The 20906-nt window shown below is 45.5% G+C and overlaps 1 protein-coding gene across 1 annotated transcript; it reads left to right on the top strand.

Moving 5' to 3' along the window:
* Nucleotides 1-18530: 18530 nt before the first annotated feature.
* On the top strand, nt 18531-19367 carry LOC119960772 (probable G-protein coupled receptor 139). The gene has a single exon (XM_038788373.1). It carries the CDS (start codon nt 18531-18533, stop codon nt 19365-19367), a length of 837 nt encoding a protein of 278 aa, XP_038644301.1.
* The last annotated feature ends 1539 nt before the right edge of the window (nt 19368-20906 follow it).

A 20906-nucleotide genomic window follows, 5' to 3' on the forward strand; every position in this document is an offset into this window, starting at 1 on the left:
TATGATTTCGTGATGCAAACAGAATTGATTGGGTATTATGTAAATGTGAATGCAAACTAATTCCGCTTCCCTTCTGCATAAAGGGGCAGCACGGTAGCATGGTGGTTAGCATAAATGCTTCACAGCTCCAGTGTCCCAGGTTCGATTCCCGGCTGGGTCACTGCCTGTGCGGAGTCTGCACGTCCTCCCTGTGTGTGCGTGGGTTTCCTCCGGGTGCTCCGGTTTCCTCCCACAGTCCAAGCTGTGCGAGTTAGGTGGATTGGCCATGCGAAATTGCCCGTAGTGTCCTTAAAAGTAAGGTTGGGGGGGGGGGGGGGTTGTTGGGTTACGGGTATAGGGTGGATACGTGGGTTTGAGTAGGGTGATCTTTGCTCGGCACAACATCGAGGGCCGAAGGGCCTGTTCTGTGCTGTACTGTTCTATGTTCTATGTTCTATTAACCTAGTGCGACCTCAGCTCAGGTGAGGAAGCGTGCTGCAGGCCATGGGGGTCAAAGGCCTTTCTCCCAGAATTCTGAAAATTAATAAATCACTTCTTTGCTCACTCAAAGGTCAATTTGTGAATATTTTCAGCTACACTCTATTCCCCGAATATGGAGACGCCTTTTCCACACTTATCCTATCCAGATCCGTCAGAAGCTTGGTTTCAGTGAATTCGAGTGAAACTCTTTCAAACTCCACCGCAGAGAAGGCCAGTCCGCACCATGTACAACACACACTGACCAGACATTGTGCTGGTAAAAGTTATCTGATCTCTTTCCAATTTATTTAGATGTTCCTTAAATAAGATAGACAATGTTGTATAGATAATTCCAAATTTGGTGTCAAATGACAAAGAACAATACAGCACTGGAAGAGGCCCTTAGGCCCTCCAGGCCTGTACCGGTTATGATAGCAACCTTTGCCAAAACCCTCAGCACTTCCTTGTGCCTTATCCCTCCATACCCATTTTATCCATGTGTTTGTCATGATGCCTTTTGAACGCCATTAATGTATCTGGTTCCACAACTTCCCCGGGCAACGCGTTCCAGGAACTCACCACCCACTGTGTAAAATATCCACCCCGCACATCCCTTCGAAACATTTCCCCACGGACGTTAAACCTATATTCCCTGGTGGTTGACCCTCTTCACCCTGTTCAACTGTCCAACTACTCTCTCCATGCTCCTCATAACAGTGTAGTCCTCCAGGAGGTCACCCCTCTATTCCGTCTTTCTAATGCAAATAGTCCGAGTCTATTCAGCCTCTCCAAACAGCCTCCAGACCTGGCAATGTCCTGGTAAACCTACTCTGCACTCTCTCTAAATCCTCCACATCCTGCTGGTAGTGTAGTGACAAGAATGCTTTACAATATTCCAAGTGTGGACCTTTCAAGCTTATATACAACTGTAGAATGATTTGCCAGTTTTTGTATTCGATGCTCCGTCCAATGAAGGCAAGCATTCCGTCTGCTTTCTCTGCTTCCTTGTCCACTTTTGGTGGCACCTTCAGTCAACGTGGGTTTGCGAAGGTTGGCTGGTTGGTAAAAATGGGTCACCGGATAACAAGTTTGAAAAACATTGTCCTAAACGTATACGCCAAACAGAGGATTTCCTGCTAGAATTATCACTGTTTGGATAATCAACATGAGAATAATAATTCCAGTTGTCTTTATTGAATTATTTCTTCACCATCTGCCGTTTATAGATTCTAAACCGAATATCCAGAGCATTACCCCGCGTATCTGGAATACTAGTCCAGTGATAATGTTTCCACGCTCTCAGTGCCAGCGTAACATGTGTGGTTCCGCATTATAGATTTTCTCTTCTGCCAGTGCACTCTGGGGCACTGTATTCAGAGTCAGTGCTGATGGGGTCACAACAACAAATGTCTCTACGGCCAGTGTCAGTGTCGATTAAGCCAATGCAAACTGTGTGAGTGCGGCCAGTCCCAGCCTAGTTGGGGCCAGCGCAAAATGTGTTAGTGTGGCCAGTGACAGCCTTGAAGGGGCCAGTTCAGGAAGTGTCAATGCGGCCAGTGGCAACGCGACTGAGACCAGTGCAACCTGTGTGTGCGGTCAGTGTCAGCCCTGTTGGGACCAGTGCAGCAAGTTTCAATACAGCCAGTGTCAGTGCGAATGAGGCCAGTGCAACCTGTGTGTGCGGTCAGTGCCAGCTCTGTTGGGACCAGTGCAGGAAGTGTCAATACAGCCAGTGTCAACGCGACTGAGACCAGTGCAACCTGTGTGTGCGGTCAGTGTCAGCCCTGTTGGGACCAGTGCAGCAAGTTTCAATACAGCCAGTGTCAGTGCGAATGAGGCCAGTGCAACCTGTGTGAGTGCGTCCAGTGCCAGCTCTGTTGGGGCCAGTGCAACAAAGGTCTGTGTGGCTAATGTTAGTGCTGATGGGCCAGTGCAATAAATGTCTGTGCGGCCAATGCCAGCGCTCCTGTTTCCAGTGCAACGCGTGTCATTGGGGCCAGTGCTAATGGGGCCAGGGCAAGAAAAGTCAGTGCGGGCAGTGTCAGTGCTGGTGGGGCCAGTGCAACAAGTATCAGTGCGGTTAATGTCAACGCTGATGGGGCTAGAATACACTGTGTCGGTGCGGCCGCTGTAATTGATGATGGGCCAGCGGAATAAGTGTCAGTGCGGCAATAGCTCGTGCTCTTGGAGTGTGTCCGTGCACACCGCAATCACCCAGGTATACCCGGCCGCGAACCAGGCCGCCGAATAGGGGCAGACAGTCGTGCTGGACGACCCTCTGGGTCGCCCGCTGCCTGGCCCTATAAATGGCAAGTTTCACCAGGCCCAGGAGCAGGATCACGAGGAGGTCCTCCGCCCTCCCTGCAATTCCCCGCACCGGATGCCCGTACAGCAGGAGCGACGGGCTCAAGTGCAAAGAAAACCTCAATAACAACAACGCTGAAAACAAAAAGGGAGTGCAGCCTCGGACAAACATCGGAGCACTGCTCCTTCCTCAGGTGAATGGAGAGGTAACATAGATCTCCACTCACCTGAGGAAGGTGCAGTGCCCCGAAAACTCCTGTTTGAAACAAACCTGTTGGACTTGAACATGGTGCTGAAAGACTTCTTACTGTGCTCACCCCAGTCCAACGCCGAGATCTGCACATCACAACATACGCATGCTCCACCGTCTCCACCAGGCCGCAAAAGTGGCAGGTCTCTGGCCGAGCCGTAAAGTGATTCAAACGATAGTTGCACGGCACTGCCATGGCTCGCAGAGTCCCGAGCAAATACTCATTCCCCACCCTGTCGAACGCCTCCTCTTGGTGAAGAGACAGGAAGGCGCTCAACACACCAGTCCTCTGGGTGAAATGAATAATGTCCAGGATATTGTCATAAATTGTTCAGACCGGGACTTTGTAGAACTGGTCACGGTAAGTCATGAAGTCCAGCACGGGGCCAATGCGTAAAGACAACACCTTGGCAACTATTTTGGAGTCCGTGCTGAGGGTGGAGACCGGTCGCCAGTTCTTAAGTTGGCGGAGATCCCCCTTCTTGGGCAGCAGGGCAATGACGGTCCTGCGCCACAAAACGGGCACATTCCCGGTCGCGATACATTCTTCCAGGATCCCCGGGTAGTCGCTCCCCAGGATTTTCCAGAGGGCCCTGACCAACTCCACTGGTAGCCAATCCAGCCCTGGAGATTTGTGCTGTGACAGGCTGTCCAGGCTGCCGGTCAGCTCTTGGAGGATAATAGTATGATCGCGCCTTCCAGCGCTCCGGAGTTAGTAGAACTTTCCTTGTACCAGGCCTATCCTGACACCCCTCCCACAACTCCTTTACCCATACTGGTACCCATACTTACCCATACGGGGCTGGTTTAGCTCACTGGGCTAAATCGCTGGCTTTTAAAGCAGACCAAGCAGCACGGTTCATTTCCCGTACCAGCCTCCCCGGACAGGTGCCGGAATGTCGCGACTAGGGGCTTTTCACAGTAACTTCATTGAAGCCTACTCGTGACAATAAGCGATTTTCATTTCATTTCCTTTTCATACAGTGATGACGATTGTGGTGTCGCTTTATGCTCTCCTCCGTAACTGGAAACAATCGTCAACTTCGTTTCCAATTCCGACCCCTCCATCACTTCCACCTGGTCCATCTCAGACACTTCCCTTCCTTGATCTTTCTGTCTCCAGTTCCGGCAATAGACTATCTACTAATATCCAGTACAAGCCCACTGACTCCTACAGCTGTCTGGACTACAGATTTCTACATCCTGTACGGACGCCATTACTCTCTCACAACTCCTTCGCCTCCGTCGCATTGGTTCAATTGATGCCACTTTCGAAAATGATGCTTCCAAAATTTGTTCTTCTTCCTCAACCGTGATTTCTCACCTATTGTTGTTGACAGGGCCGTCAACAATGTGCGGTCCATCTCCCGCGTCACGACGCTCATCCACCCCACCCTCCCAGAACAAGGATAGAGTCCCCCTGGTTCTCACATTTCATTCCACGAGTCTCCGTTTGCAAAGCAGAATCCTCCGCTATTTTCGCCAACCCCAGCGTGATGCCACCACCAAACACATCTTCCCTTCACTCCCTCTGTCAGTATTCCGCAGACACTGTGCCCTCCGATATAATATAGTCCATTCCTCTCCAATCTGAACACCTCTCCCATCACCCATGGTACCTTCCCATGCAATCGCAGGTGTAACACATGCCCTTTTGCCTCTTCCATGCTCAACATTCCAGGCCCAAAACACTGATCCCAGGTTAAGCAGCGTTTCACTTGCATCTCTTCCAATTTGGTCTATTGAATTCGCTGCTCCCAATGTGGTCTCCTCTATATCGGAGAGATCAAAAGCAGACTGGGTGATTGCATTGCTGAACATCTTTGTCTGTCTGCATTCAGGACCCTGACCTTCCCGTTGCTTTCCATTTTAACAAAAGGCCCTGCTCCCGTGGCCATATGTCTGTCCGTGGCCTGCTGCAATGTTTTAGTGAAGCTCAACGCACACTGTAGGAACAACATCTCATCGTCCGACTATACACGCTACAGCCTTCCGGTCTCAATACCGAATTCATCAGCTTCAGATGTTTAGCTCTGCCCCACCTCGACCTATTTGTTTTAATCCCATTTCAACTGAACTGTCTTTCACCAATTTTTCTCCGGAGCACCCGGAGGAAACGCACGCACACACGGGAGGATATGCAAAATCCGCACAAAAAGTGACCCAAGCCGGAATCGAACCCTGGAGCTCTGAAGAAGTTGTGCTATCCACAATGCTACCGGGTTGACTGTACACTTGTTGCACTGGCTCCATCAGCACTTACACTGGTTGCACTGACACTTGTTGCACTTGCCCCATCAGCACTTACACTGACTACACTGTCACTTGTTACACTGGCCCCATCAGCACTTACACTGGTTGCACTGACACTTGTTACACTGGCCCCATCAGCACTTACACTGACTACACTGTCACTTGTTACACTGGCCCCATCATCACTGACACTGGTCGCACTGACACTTGATGCACTGCTACTATTACATTGACTCTGGACACACTGACCCAGAGTGCATTGGCAGCAATGCAAGTTTATTATCCAGAATCACTCTGCGTCCACTGGAGCGGGAGCGGGAGGCATTATCACTGGACAATAAATCCAGATACCCGGGGTAATGCAGTGGGCATTTGGGTAAGAATCCAAAAACGGTAGAAGGTGCAATACGAATTCAATAAATAAAACGGGAATAAGAATTATCATGTTGATCATACAAGCATTGTCGGTTGAGCTATAAGATCCTATGTTTTTGGGTCTGTCCTTATCTGTTTGAACTATATGCGACACCAGGTCCATAGCAATGTGGTTGATTCTTAAAATGCCACTCAGTTCTGGACAATAAGGGATGGGCACAAAATCCTGGCCTTGCCATAGACCCACTGTTTCACTTGCAGCAACACGGCGACGAACAGCGGTACCAGCTGCAACTTCTCCAGTAGATTCAGTACCAGGAACAACCTGAGGAGCAAATATACCATCAGCAGACCCAGCAGGAACAGTACCAGCAGCAGTACCAGCAGGAACAGTACCAGCAGCAGGCCCAGCAGGAGCAGTCCCAACAGCAGTCCCAGCAAGACCAATACCAGCAGCAAAGCCCATCAGGAACAGTTCCAGCAGCAGTCCCAGCAGGAACAGTACCAGCAGCAGGACCAGCAGGAACAGTACCAGCAGCAGTCCCAGCAGGAACAGTACCAGCAGCAGTCCCAGCAGGAACGGTCCTAGCAGCAGGCCCAGCAGGAACAGTACCAGCAGCAAAGCCCAGCAGGAAAAGTAGCAGCATCCGTCCCAGCAGGAACAGTACGAGCAGCAGTCCCAGCAGGAACGGTCCCAGCAGCAGGCCCAGAAGGAACAGGACCAGCAGAAGGCCCAGCAGAAAACGTACCAGCAGCAGGCCCAGCAGGAACAGTACCAGCAGAAGGCCCAGCAGGAACAGTCCCAGCAGCAGTCACAGCAGGAACACTACCAGCAGCAGGCCCAGCAGGAACAGTACCAGCAGCAGGCCAAGGAGAAACAGAACCATCAGCAGGCCCGGCCGGAACAGTACCAGCAGCAGGCCAAGCAGAAACAGAACCATCAGCAGGCCCAGCAGAATTGGTTATCAGCATCAGAAGCAACTCCAACAATGTGGTCCCTTTGTTCAAGAAGGGGAGTAGAGATAACCCCGGTAACTATAGGCCGGTGAGCCTAACGTCTGTGGTGGGTAAAGTCTTGGAGAGGATTATAAAAGATACGATTTATAATCATCTAGATAGGAATAATATGATTAGGGATAGTCAGCATGGTTTTGTGAAGGGTAGGTCATGCCTCACAAACCTTATCGAGTTCTTTGAGAAGGTGACTGAACAGGTAGACGAGGGTAGAGCAGTTGATGTGGTGTATATGGATTTCAGTAAAGCGTTTGATAAGGTTTCCCACGGTCGGCTATTGCAGAAAATACGGAGGCTGGGGATTGAGGGTGATTTAGAGATGTGGATCAGAAATTGGCTAGTTGAAAGAAGACAGAGAGTGGTAGTTGATGGGAAATGTTCAGAATGGAGTTCAGTTACGAGTGGCGTACCACAAGGTTCTGTTCTGGGGCCGTTGCTGTTTGTCATTTTTATAAATGACCTAGAGGAGGGCGCAGAAGGATGGGTGAGTAAATTTGCAGACGACACTAAAGTCGGTGGAGTTGTAGACAGTGCAGAAGGATGTTGCAGGTTACAGAGGGACATAGATAAGCTGCAGAGCTGGGCTGAGAGGTGGCAAATGGAGTTTAATGTGGAGAAGTGTGAGGTGATTCACTTTGGAAAGAATAACAGGAATGCGGAATATTTGGCTAATGGTAAAATTCTTGGTAGTGTGGATGAGCAGAGGGATCTCGGTGTCCATGTACATAGATCCCTGAAAGTTGCCACCCAGGTTGATAGGGTTGTGAAGAAGGCCTATGGTGTGTTGGCCTTTATTGGTAGAGGGATTGAGTTCCGGAGCCATGAGGTCATGGTGCAGCTGTACCAAACTCTGGTACGGCCGCATTTGGAGTATTGCGTACAGTTCTGGTCGCCTCATTATAGGAAGAACGTGGAAGCTTTGGAACGGGTGCAGAGGAGATTTACCAGGATGTTGCCTGGTATGGAGGGAAAATCTTATGAGGAAAGGCTGATGGACTTGAGGTTGTTTTCGTTAGAGAGAAGAAGGTTAAGAGGTGACTTAATAGAGGCATACAAAATGATCAGAGGGTTAGATAGGGTGGACAGCGAGAGCCTTCTCCCGCGGATGGAGGTGGCTAGCACGAGGGGACATAGCCTTAAATTGAGGGGTAATAGATATAGGACAGAGGTCAGAGGTGGGTTTTTTACGCAAAGAGTGGTAAGGCCGTGGAATGCCCTACCTGCAACAGTAGTGAACTCGCCAACATTGAGGGCATTTAAAAATTTATTGGATAAGCATATGGATGATAAGGGCATAGTGTAGGTTAGATGGCCTTTAGTTTTTTTTTTCCATGTCGGTGCAACATCGAGGGCCGAAGGGCCTGTACTGCGCTGTATCGTTCTATGTTCTAAAGAGCACCAGTACAGGTCCAGGGGAGACAGTACCAGCATCAGCATTCCCAGCATAAAAAGCACCAGCAGCAACAGTCCCAGCAGGAACAGTACCAGCAGCCCCAGAAGGAACAGTACCAGCAACATTTCCAGCAGGAACAGTACCAGCAGCAGGCCCAGCACAAACAGTACGAGCAACAGGACGAGAGCAAACAGTACCAGCAGCAGGCCCGGCAGGAACAGTGCCAGCAGCTGGCCCAGCACAAACAGTACCAGCAGCAGGCCCAGCACAAACAGAACCAGCAGCAGACGTCCCAGTAGAAAAAGTACCAGCAGCAGCAGCCCCAGCAGAAAAAGTACCAGCAGCAGCAGCCCCAGCAGAAACACTGCCAACAGCAAATGCCCCAGCAGAAACAGTACTACCAGTAGGAGTCCCAGCAGAAACAGTACTAACAGCAGTCGTCCCAAAGAGAAAAAGTACCATCATGTGCGGGGCAGGTTTTTTGTACACAGAGGGTGGTGAGTGCCTGGAACGCGTTGCCAGAGGCGGTTGTGAAAGAAGAAACATTAACGGTATTCAAAAGGCATCCTGACAAACACATCGATATGATGGAAATAGAGTGATTCAGCACAAGGGTGTTGAGGGTTTTTGCCAAGATTGGTATCATGGCCGGTACAGGCTTGGAGGGCCGAAGAGTCTGTTCCTGTGCTATATTGTTCTTTGTTCATTGTAATCGTCCGTGAATCAGCACACCGAGCATTATCTGCACTTCCTGCATGGGAAAAAAAATCGTTTGTTAGATTATAAGATGCAAACTGCACAAAATAATTCAGATATCGTCTCAGCAAGGCTAGGCACAGTTGCAATAAGACATCCTTACCCCTGTACTCACCCCATTTTGAAATAAAGGCCAACATACCATGTGCCACTTTACCCATTAGCGGGACCTGCATGCATGCTTTCAGTGACGGGTGTATGAGGATACCCAGTTCTCTTTCCACCTCAACATTTCTCAAATCTATTTACACTTAAATTATACTCTTCCGTTCTGTTCCTCTGTCCCATGTGGTAATTCATCCACGTTATACTTGGCCATTCATTCAACTTGTCTATATCACTCCGAAGTATCTCAACATCCTCCTCATCACTCACATTCCAACCGTCTATTTTCGTCAGAAAACTTCAGAAAACTTGAAAACATTGCATTTGTTTCCTTTATCCAAATTGCTGATGCATGATTTGTATTGACAGTGCCAGAGAACTGATCCTGCGGATCCCACTGGTCATCAGCTGCCAAGGGGGCAAAGGCCCATTTCTTCCTACTCTCTGTCCTGTGTCTCTCATCATCTCTCAATACACGCTAATATATTATCCCCAACCTCATATGGTTCAATAATACAAACTGACATCGCATTTCACTTTTCTTTCAGAGCATGCGAGCTGGAAATGAAGGTATTTGTGTGAGCAGCAATACTGAACGTACATCAATAATACTCATTTGTATAGTTAACTAACATGTTGGAAATCGGATTATATTTAGAATGTAGAAATTCAATGTCAGAAACAAAAAGTGTTGAAAAACTCAATTTCGTAATCTGTTTCTTCTCTTGCAGAAAGATAACTGATGTTGCAACTTCAATTTCCCTGCGGTGATCCAAGATGTTATAACTGAAAAGCTTCCGTCATGAAGCAGCTAATAAGTTAACAGCGAGGCATTAACTGCAGCTGGAAGGATCCTATCATTTCACAGTGAAGATGTCGGAAACATTTACAAGTATCAGGAAAGTCTTTTACACGTTCCTTGTTTTTATTGGTGTTCCTGGTAAGTTACTCTGAAAAGCGCAGTTATTTAAACTTGTGATTGAGATTCTCTGGTTTTACACTTACTTATTAAATTTCCTCCTGAGCCGATGGTTACGTAATACAGGTACGTGACCATTGATCTGATCTGTCTGCAATTGAATTACACGAATTAGCTCTGTGGGATCATATGATTTCCTCAACTAATAAGCCACCCATGTTTCTAACTTACAGCCCACCGGAAATGTCCAGTTATTGTGTTTCGGTTCATATCTTGAACTTTGAACCCAGACTTAAATTTATACTTCGTTTTTGACGGACGGTATTAGCAGGAATACGAAACAGAATGAGAGTTGCAAATCAGAGAAGATTACCTGATTCAAGCGGCAATGTATTCCCGAGAGCAAGTGTCGGAGTAGAACTGTACTGACTGTGATCACTGATCGCAGTCGAATACATAACCGCAGTAAATATCTGTTAGTGAGTGCATCTGTCAATTCTGGATTTGTATTGTCCAGGAAGCAAGCTGGGGTTTGATACCTGACAGAACTGACCATTGATCCATTTAGTTATCTGTCAGTGTTCGAGTTGCACCGACTGTATGTTACTAAACAGAGTGGAATACGCGATTTCCCCCTCCGGTGCCCAAGTATTACTGGGGTTACCTGTCAGTGCCGAATTGTGTGGAGTGTGCGTCGCAAACTGGTGTTAAATAATTTGATTCAATTTTAAGATCATTACTTGGGGTTTCAGGTAACACCCCATTCCAGGCAGCTGGCGCTCTGTTTTGCCAATCTCTCGCACTGAAAAGTTGAATCTTTTTTGCAGTTGGTTGACGTAACATTGTGATGGGTGCATACAGTACAATGAGCAAATATCTATGTATTTCGTAATGATCTGATCAAACAGAAACTGTTCTTTCTGAAATTTGAACAACACAAGACTCTTACTGTTTCCCAATCCACTTCCTGCTTTGGTTTACTTCAAATCTTCCAGAAATGTATTCCAATATCTGTTGCATTGTGTCGGTAGTTGAACCTAGGGCACTGTATTAATTGATTCATGAATCTATTAATCAGAGCCGCTAACTGTCCCAATTCCGTTCCTGCACTCTGATTGGCCAAAGAATATATGGAAACATATTTTTCCAATTGATATGAAACACCTGACGGCTAACTTTATTGGAATACATTTCCGAGGGAAACGTCAATTGACGACTTATTATTCAGGTGTTGACACATTTTTTGAATTCCTCCTCTCAATTAAATATTGTATTTTGTTCTGGAAATAACCTTGTTGTCTTCCAATTGTATCTCAGTTATATAAGTGCAGAAAAATATCCATCCGAAATCCTTCCCACATTGTACATCACTTCCTAACTTCTGCTGCTTGGGCAGCACTATTAATTCCAATAGTTCTGCCATTCGTCGGTAGTTTGTACTCTTACAAATTTGCACTTTAATTCGAAAATCAGAGAGCTTCGCAATATCTTATTAATTAAATCTATAATGAAGATAGTTATCAAAATACTTTAACATGGTGTTTCTTTTTGGAATATGTGTTGAAGACAGTTGATTATATTCTGTATGTCTGGGCTTTCCGGTTTTAAAAAAAATACCGTTCGCTTAATTTCTTTCTGAAGATATTAGTTAGCCCCCCTGCAATTCCTTCGACTTGTGCTAGCTTCTGTTTCTAATCATCTGCCTTTAAATCCTTTGGCAATGAACTCACGATTGTTAATAAATGGGAAAGAAAATATGCGCTTTTGCCCCATCACATTTTCAGCAACATTTTTGAATTAAATCCATCTAAACCAGATATTTAGCCTTTCTTTGATAACTTCGGCAAATATTTGCTTTAACTTAATCAAATGCATTTTTTGGATTGCAATCGCTAACATCTCAGAGATTATTTGTTGCCGCCATGATGCATTTCCCTTCCTCAGACACAGGGTCCGAATGCACATCAATCGTTTCATCCCGCGCCCAACAACTCACATAAATAGTGAGCCCCTTCCTTCGAAGCGCGGACCTGTCCTTCAGGATTACTTTTCCATTTCAAAATTGTCAGTCTCGTCGTCCGTGCGGCAAACGTCAATAAACCTCGTGAGCCTTCAATATAGTGGATGGTATCACATTATTCCAGACTCAAATTGCGGCGTCATTGGAGTTAATATGTTCGTCAGGTATAGGAGCAAAATTTGGCCATTCGGCCCATCGAGTCTGCTCCGCCATTCGATCATGGCTAATATGTTCCTCATCTGTTATCTACAATGTTACAGACCACGAACTGCATGGCGACATCAGCCAGAATATCTCCTCCCTAGAAAACCAAACTAGGAGCGTCGTCGGCAATTTAGCCTCCCGAGCCTGACACCCTGAATGTTATCATGGCTGATCCCATTATGGCCTAAACGGCACTTTCCGGGCCGTTCATTATTACTATTCACAGATTAACAATTAAACATCTGTATAACTCCTCCTTAAATTTACTAACTAGTCTATATGTGTCCAAGCTGTGAACGATATTTGGGCCAGTACTGCCTCCTCTCTCACGATATTTAATGGCTTGACTCTGTTGGTGAAATCATCATTTGGTTTGACTTGGGAAATGTCATCATAATTGTTCAATTCAACCGCCGTTCTCTACACAAGGTCCCTCTCTGACAGAAAATTCCCTTCCCGCGTTTCTTATTAATTTCTGATGTTATATTCCCGACTTACTCACCTACCTTGAATATAGTATTAGCGACCACTACTTACTCAAAGGACTCATTGACAATATGTACGACTTGCTCCACATCGTACCAAACGATTCATATGTTGCTTCCCTGCAATGTGCTCCTGAAACGTATTAATTGTCCAGTAATCTAGGTTCCCCTCCAAAGTATTTGAAGGGACACTCTGCCAGGTTCAGTCAAGTGGCCGTGTTCATGTTTCCGTTACTTCTTTTCGAGGATGAAACGATGTGAAATACACGTTGACGCAGCAAAGTTCCAAATACAAAGCATAATTTTATTTCATTTCGAACTGAACCACTTCAGTACCTCCATAGCAATTCTGTTGATGATCCCTCTGGGACAGCGTGAAGCTTTAAAGTGAGATTGAATTATAATATGGATTCCATGCATTGAGATGTCAATGTATTCAAATATGTAATTCTCCCCTTATTTCTTCGAACTCCATAATTCGAACAAAATCGCCAGCCCTTTTAAACACTGAAATAATCCTGCATTATTTTGCGACTACATATTTGAATTGGTAATGAAAATAAATCTTGTCCCACCGTGTGTTTACTCATTTACTAATGACAACGACTTTCATCCTTAATTACATGTTGTATGGTCCAACTGTCCCAAATCTGTTTCCTTTTGCCCAGTGTCAGATTTAATATCATTTCAATACTTTCTCAGTTAACGATAGAGAATACAATGCAAACCGTGATGAATGTAGGAAATGTGTATATATAGTGTGTTATGCGTTTGTGTATTTTACAGTAATGATATTTAAAAAATGAGGTCAATCTATTTCAATGATAAGTCTTCTTAATCTGTGACAAAGGAGTTAACAGCTCGGCAGACTGTGATATCAACCATGGGAGCCCTGGATCTGCTTTTTCAGTTCAGTTGTCAGCCCTGCCCCGTGCCTGTTGTCTTTAATTTCACGTCAGAATTCTGCTGGGGGTTTAGATGAAAGTAGCTGCGTTTCGCAGACAGACTTCTAATATCGTCTCTCCCAAGGACTTGTGAACAAACCACGAAGCGGCTGATTGTTACCTTGAACATTAAGTAGCATTTGAAACGTTTGTGGATTTTGGTTCACTGAAATTTTAGAGGTAGATGGGGAAGAGCTCACAGACCGCTCTTTATTATTGTAAGAACTGCTTAACGGTTCATCAACATTGATCTTTTTTAATGTTAACAGGATTAATCGTGTGTTCAAATTAAAGAATTTTTAAGTTACCATAAATCCCTACTTCTCAGAAGAGTCACTTCTGGGGGTGAAGCATCATTTCCTCACAGTTTATAAACTGAACAGATTGTTGGGTTTTCACACCCGATTTCCTTATATTAACTGTGGGCCTGGTCTGGTCTGTTGCTGTAACAATCAAGTCGCAAAAATGTACAACGTTCAGCTCCACTACATATATTACATGTTCCTAAATGAAACAAACATTTTACCTTGTATTTTTGACACTCCTCACTCATACCCAACATCCGCTTCTCTTCATGTTACTGTGCAATAAATGCAACACATGTCCCTGCAGTTAACCACGCTCCACTTTCCTCCCACTTTCCAAAACCTATATTGTTACTGATCCTTAGACAGACTCAATCTCACCCATCCATTTCATCGTTCACAGGTTTACATACTCAAACCATCACGCTGTCATCCAAACTAGTTCACTCAAAATCACACCGGTGCTCATTTGAATTTAGAATAACCAGCGACCTCCTTATTGAGCCATCTGGGATGGGCGAGAGGCTGTACATGGTAGATGCTGAGAGTATGTTTGCAATTCAGCGAGATTTTAGGTCCTCGGGTCATATTCGGAGTATAAGTGATCACTCATTTCCGGCAGAGATGAGGAGGAATTTCTTCTCTCAAAAGGTTAGTAAACCTGTCGAATTAATTACCGGAAATAATTGTGTGCGTATGTCGCGAAGTATGTTCATGGTTCACATATACATTGTCTTACTCAGTAAGGAATCATGGGCTTTGGTGAAAGGATTGGAGAGTAAAGTTGTGGATGATCAGAGATGCTGCGATCTCACTGGATGGCGGAGCAGTATCGGTCGGCCGAATGACTGACTTTTGCTCCTGTGTCGGATGGCTTAATGGTCGACTCTGCCACAGAAGTAGTAAAAAAGGTTCACAGCCCCAGAATCTCAGATGATAAATGTAGGACGTTGTTACATCTTAAATGTAATATTTGTTGCCGTAATTGTATTAAAACCCCTGGTTTAACAAAGGCATATTGTCTGCTAATGCACTGATTAATGGCTGGTAAACGCGTGTCATTATTGATTTCAATCATTTACTTGTTTGCTGATGTCGTCAATGAAACATGGATTTTATTTTGAATAATCCCTGCTGTGTAGATTATGTGATGGATTGTCCTTCATCCTGCATACACAAGGCATGGGACGTGTTAGAGGGAAGAGACAGAATAATGTTTTCTGACGCAATTACGTGCTGGAGACAGTTCTGTCTGTAGTTTTGCAGCTTTCAATTGGTCCCACTCTGACAATACGGGCCTTGAACCGAATGTTGGACGATTCTCTGCAAGGTTTCTGTATACGTTCCGTGGATATGAGTAACTTGCATAGCAACTTAATTTTTCCTTTCTGATATTTGACGTGCTGAAATTAGCCATGGATGTGTTTTGTTCTGAAATACCGAAGGTTTTTTAAAAAAATTAAAGCTCTATCTTACAAATCTAATAAATAATTCCTCGTAGATATTCGAAAATTTTAGTTTCTTATGGTTGTTGTTGGATATTGCACTGACTACTGTTAATAATCAGCGGAAGAGTTTGACACAGTGGCATTGTCACTGGACAAGTAAAGCAGAGCCCTAGAAAAATGGTCTTTTAACCAGGATGAAATCCCATACTGCAGATGAAATTTGAATTTATAACAAATCTAGAATTAAAAGTCTAACGATCACCATGAAACCATTGTCAATTGTCGGAAAGAGCCATGTGTTTGCCCTATAGAGAAGGAAATCTGCCGTCCTTACCTGGTCTCCCAAAATGTGCCTCCACATCCACAGCGATGTGGATGACGCTTCACAGCTCCCTCACGGGTAATTTGGTATGGCCAATAAATGCCGGCACAGCCTGCGATGCTCCACAGCCCACGAATGAATGAAAGAAAATAAAATGCTGCATTTCGAATTGATTTATTTTCTACTATGTTTTTCATCCATTATTTTTTTAAAAAGTTACATTGCTGAAAGTGGTCCATGATTTGTGTTCGGCATTTTGTTTGAAGTAAATGTGTAAGATAAGCATCCGGTTAGGATTAATGTTACCATTCCTTGTTGGATTCTGTAATATATCGCCGGTAGGCAGTGGGAGGCAGACATGTAAGCATTGGTTTTGATTTGATTTGACTTATTATTATCACATTTATTAGTATACAATTAAAAGTATTGTTTCCTGGATGCTATGCAGAAAACGCATACCGTCCATAGGGAAGGAAACGAAGACGACAGAATGTAATGTAACAGTCATAGCTTGGGTGTAGAGAAAAGATCAATTTATTACGAGGAAGGTCCATTCAAACGTTTGATGGCTGCAGGGAAGGAACTATTCTTGAGTCGGTTGATACATGACCTCAAGCTTTTGTATTCTTTTCCTGAAGGAAGAATGTGGAAGATAGTACGCCCGGTGCGAGTTGGGACCTGAATTAAGCTGGTTGCCTTGCCGAGGCAGCGAGAATTGTAGACAGAGTCAATGGATGGGTAGATGTTTGCGTGATGGTCTGGGCTACATGTGGTTTCCAGCAATTTGGGCAGACCAGGATCCATACCAAGCTGTGATAGAACCACAAAGAATTATTTTAGTGGTGCATCTGTAAAAGATGGTGAGAGTCGTACATGAAATGCCAAATTCCCTTAGTCTTGTGAGAAAAAGAGTCGTTAGTGGGCCCTTAATGTCCGATTGGAGGGACCAGGACATGTTGTTGGTAATCTGGGCACCTAAAAACTTGAAGCTCTCGACAGTTTCAAATTTGTTACCATTGGGGTAGACAGGGGCACGCTCTCATCCACGTTTCCTGAAGTCGATGAAAATGTTTGTACCTCTCCTATGTACCCTCGTCCCCATATAGGTTTACTGGGCTACACAGTGGGCTGGGTCTGTACTGCAGATCACGCACCAGATGAGCATCTCACAATTCGCCCTTCTCGCAATACTCCCAAGCAACTATCCCACCTGGCCCGCTTCCCTCCGCAATGCAACATTTTCCCCATCGGTGCAAGGCACTGCCCCTTTGAACACCCCCCCCCCCCCCCCACCCTCGATACTGCCGCCAAGGGCTGTGGATGGCACACTCCATGCCGGCGAGTGCACTGCGACTCCATCCGGCGCCCTCCTGTAGGAGGTTGTGTGGATGGCTTTAGCTTTCCGGTCGTTGTCACTCTCGGGAAGCACAGGCCCTGATGAACGGTAGTGAGGTGCGCAGCACGAGGACTGCCGTGCATAGTGCGGCAGGGGTGGTCCGTGGCAGGGCACTGTGGGACGGGCGGTGCCAGCCTGACCTGGGGGCCAATGCACTGATCACCAGCCGTCACTACCCTCTAAATCCGCGCCTCACTGCACTCCCCCAACATCCACGTCCCCTTCCCAAGCTCCAGCCCCAGCTCGGCCAGCCAGCCGCAGGACTAGCTGCACGCATTGGCAACTCTGGGAACATGTCCTTCCTCCTCGGCCTCTCAGCACCATGATTCATTTTTCACCCACGTGTTTGAAAAGCACGGGAGAAACTCGCCGCTGGTAATTTCTCCTGGCAGCAGCTGAACATGGCGGAGGCAGCGGGATTCGCGGGTGAGGGCGTTAATCATATGCCAGCGCTCTTTACCGTCCGGGAGGGGATAGAACGAATTGACGCCGACCAGGCACTGGACTCTTGCATCTATTGGGCGTCTGGCGCAACCTACGATTGTTGGCTCACATGGGAATCAACGCCGAATCGAGTTTCACGATTGTGGTGTCGCTGGATAAAGAACCCCTCCCACGTGGGGTGACCTGTTCACATTTTTGCTAATAATGTGTCGGAGATCCCGCTTATTGATGGGCAGGGTAATCCGACAGAATCCCAGTGAACTGATCCGTGACTGGCTAAAATGTGTTGTACGATATTGAGTTCCATTGTGTGAGTGCTAATCCTGAGTTGCTGCCGAATCGGTGAACAGTGTGTCGTGTTTTCGAGTCTGGGGATCGTCGCTCAGCGTGAATGATGATGAATAAAGAGGATGATCAGGAGGAAAGTAACTGGGCTCTTCTTCTGTCAGTGCTACTACCCCAATAATGGTAGTATTTGAGGCGAAGGAAGGCTGATTATCAGTCACATGGATGTTGCTGAATGTCTTATTATTCACAAACGAGAGGGACATCTGAATGAGATAGCCTATTTCTGAGTATTGTTTGTTTGGACAATGTCTCCCGCGACGTTACTGTTGTTTTTCCTATCGTGGTAGACGATGTGGCCACGAGACATTGGTGGCAATCCTTGGGAAATGCAGTAATCCTGCTGCTTGTTGCTTCCACAGAGGATTCCAGTTCCAGTGTGTATAAATCTGATTCAGGATCCGATCATTTATTGGCGGATCGATGGCTCATCCAATGTTGCCGCCTTCGTCTACACTTTGTTTTCCTTTGTCTAAAAGGGACCTGTCACCGTGAAAACTGTCAAACAGATGAAATCAGATCGCCAATCTCATAAATCATTTGGATGATTGAACGAGCGTTCAGCTGTAACGTCAGGGCTGCGCTTGACATATTTACATTATAAAGTCAGGCCGAGGCGGTTTATGAAGCTAGGATTCTGCTGTGCCTTATTCAGAAAATGACAATGTGTTTTCAGTAACTAGACATATTTTCTCTCGTCTCTGTCTTACAGTTAATTTAATGGCAATTATGATCCTGTCCAGGAGAAATTGTGGCCTTACCGTCTGCGTCACACGGTACCTCATCGCCATGGCAACGGCGGATCTTCTGGTCATTATCATCGTGGTCATATTGACCATCATCAATAATTATTATTTCCCAGTGAGTTTCCTATATATCACCCCTGTGTGCAGTGGTAAAATTGTCCTGATGGGTGCAGCCACAGATTGTTCCGTTTGGTTCACCATAGCGTTTTCCTTTGATCGATTTGTGGTCATTTGCTGTCCGAAGCTGAAAACAAAATACTGCACCGGAAAAACAGCGACTGTGGTTCTCGCAACAACTGGAATACTGTTAATTTTAAAAAACATTCCCATCTACTTCACATATATGCCTATATTCATATTCCACAATGTACCGTGGGGCTGTCAAAGAAAGGCCAGTGCGTTTATTGATCCCAGATGGATTGGATTTCAGTGGTTTGATAAGGTCACAACTCCATTGCTCCCATTCGGTTTAATTCTGTTGGTAAACGCTCTGACAGTCAGACACATTGTTATGACAAGTCAGGTCCGTCAGGGACTGGTGACGCAGAGTAAGGGAAAAAATTACAGTGATCCAGAGATGGAAAGCAGAAGGAAATCTATGATTTTACTCTTCAGTATATCTGGAACCTTCATTCTTTTGTGGTCGGTCAATGTTATAAAATTCGTGTATGTTAAAGTGATCGGATTATTTAATATCGGTGCATCTGCATATACATTAGAAAGTGTTGCAGCTATGCTGCTCAATTTAAATTGTTGCACAAACACATTTATTTATGTGGTAACTCAGGCCAAGTTCAGAGATCAAATCAAGTTAACGCTGAAATATCCGTTCAAAGCCATTGCACAGAGACTCAACCAATCCAGGAGCTCCGCCGAGTGACAGGCAGCCGGATTAGCAAATCAGGCAGAACGCAGAATCACTACGAACTTTTTCAGCTGAGCAGAAATCCTGTTCCTATCACTCCGATAATCTTTCAATCAGATATAATCATCTAGTCCGTGAGGTTCATCTCAACAAACCGTTGAATATGAGCGGGTGAAGTATGGACACATCAGCCAATCAGGAAATATAAGGGAAACACCCGCAGAATCACTGAGGAACTGAATAGAGAGAGAAGGCCCCATGTCATTGAACGGCAATTCTGAACCACGTCACCTCCATTCAAAACACTGGCGGTTTAATGGTGACGGGGAGCCGGGCGTGGCGGCAGGAAATGTGGCAATTTACTGGCGAAGGAGAATCGCTTCCGGGTCTGACGTCGTCGTTGAACCTGTCTGGAGAATCCCAGCGACATTTTGTGATATCGGTCAAACAGTCTCCTTCCCATTGTCAATTGAGATATTCTCTATTTGAAGTACACGGGATAGTGGTGGAAAATCCAGGAAAGTCACATCTTTAAAAAGTAATTTTGTCCAGAGTAATGTCCAGTCATTTATTTCAACACACTGTCTTCTCTCTGTACTTCGAGAACAAATTAAATGGAATTAAATTTGGACAATAATTCAAAAAGCTGCCTCTGGTTAAAAAGTGGTAAGCAATACATGAATAAAGAGAACACTCAGAAAGGCAGTGCTTCCTACCTCATTGATCATTCAGCATTATAGGTTTGGATATTATGTCAATATTGTTCACATGGCAAAATGTCCTTGTCGACAACAATCTGAGAATGGTCAGTAAATCTGTATTTAATGAAGGTTCAGGTATAAATGTCATTCAGGCCATTCCCACCCTTAAGTGTAGCCTCATTTAATATCATACATCGAAAAATAGAACATAGGAGCAGCAGGACGTCATTCAGCTTCTCGCGACCGTTCCGCCGCTTAATGAGATCATAACCTGCAATAATTTGGCACACCATGCTTACCACGAATCAATACACTTATGTGTACAATTGTTTAATGACTCCGCTTGCACCAGTTTTACAGGAAATGTCTTCTTCAGATGCACGAGCCTCTGGGTGTAAAATAAGTAAACGGCTCATTTCAGTTGGAAAGGGAAAAGCATTTAATTTTAAACGGTGACAGCTAGTTCCTTATTGCCATGATATTTATACAGATTGTAAATAGTTGACGTTCCGTGGCACGGTGGGACAGTGGTTAGCACTGCTGCCTCACAGACCCACGTCCCGGATTCAATTCCGGAGGTTGCACATTCTCCCCGTGTTTTTCCTTCCACAGTAGAAGATGTGCAGGTTAGATGAATTGGCCAGATGAAATTGTTAGTTGTGATTACTGGGTAATGGGGATACGGTGGACGTGTCGGCTGTGGTAGGGTGTTACTCTCAAGGGCCGGTGCAGAATCGATGTACCAAAAGGTTTTCTTCTGCACTGAAAGGATTCTATGATTCTATTCTGATCCCTCTGGTACACCACAGGTTACATTTTGGCAACTGATTAAAATGTCCAGTCTCTAGTCCTG

This window comes from Scyliorhinus canicula, unplaced genomic scaffold, assembly GCF_902713615.1.
Source record: "Scyliorhinus canicula unplaced genomic scaffold, sScyCan1.1, whole genome shotgun sequence".
Taxonomy (NCBI): Eukaryota; Metazoa; Chordata; class Chondrichthyes; order Carcharhiniformes; family Scyliorhinidae; genus Scyliorhinus; species Scyliorhinus canicula.

What these genes read in the sequence shown, in the direction of transcription:
- LOC119960772 (XM_038788373.1), top strand. Translation starts at nt 18,531, where the DNA reads ATGGCAACGGCGGATCTTCTGGTCATTATCATCGTGGTCATATTGACC.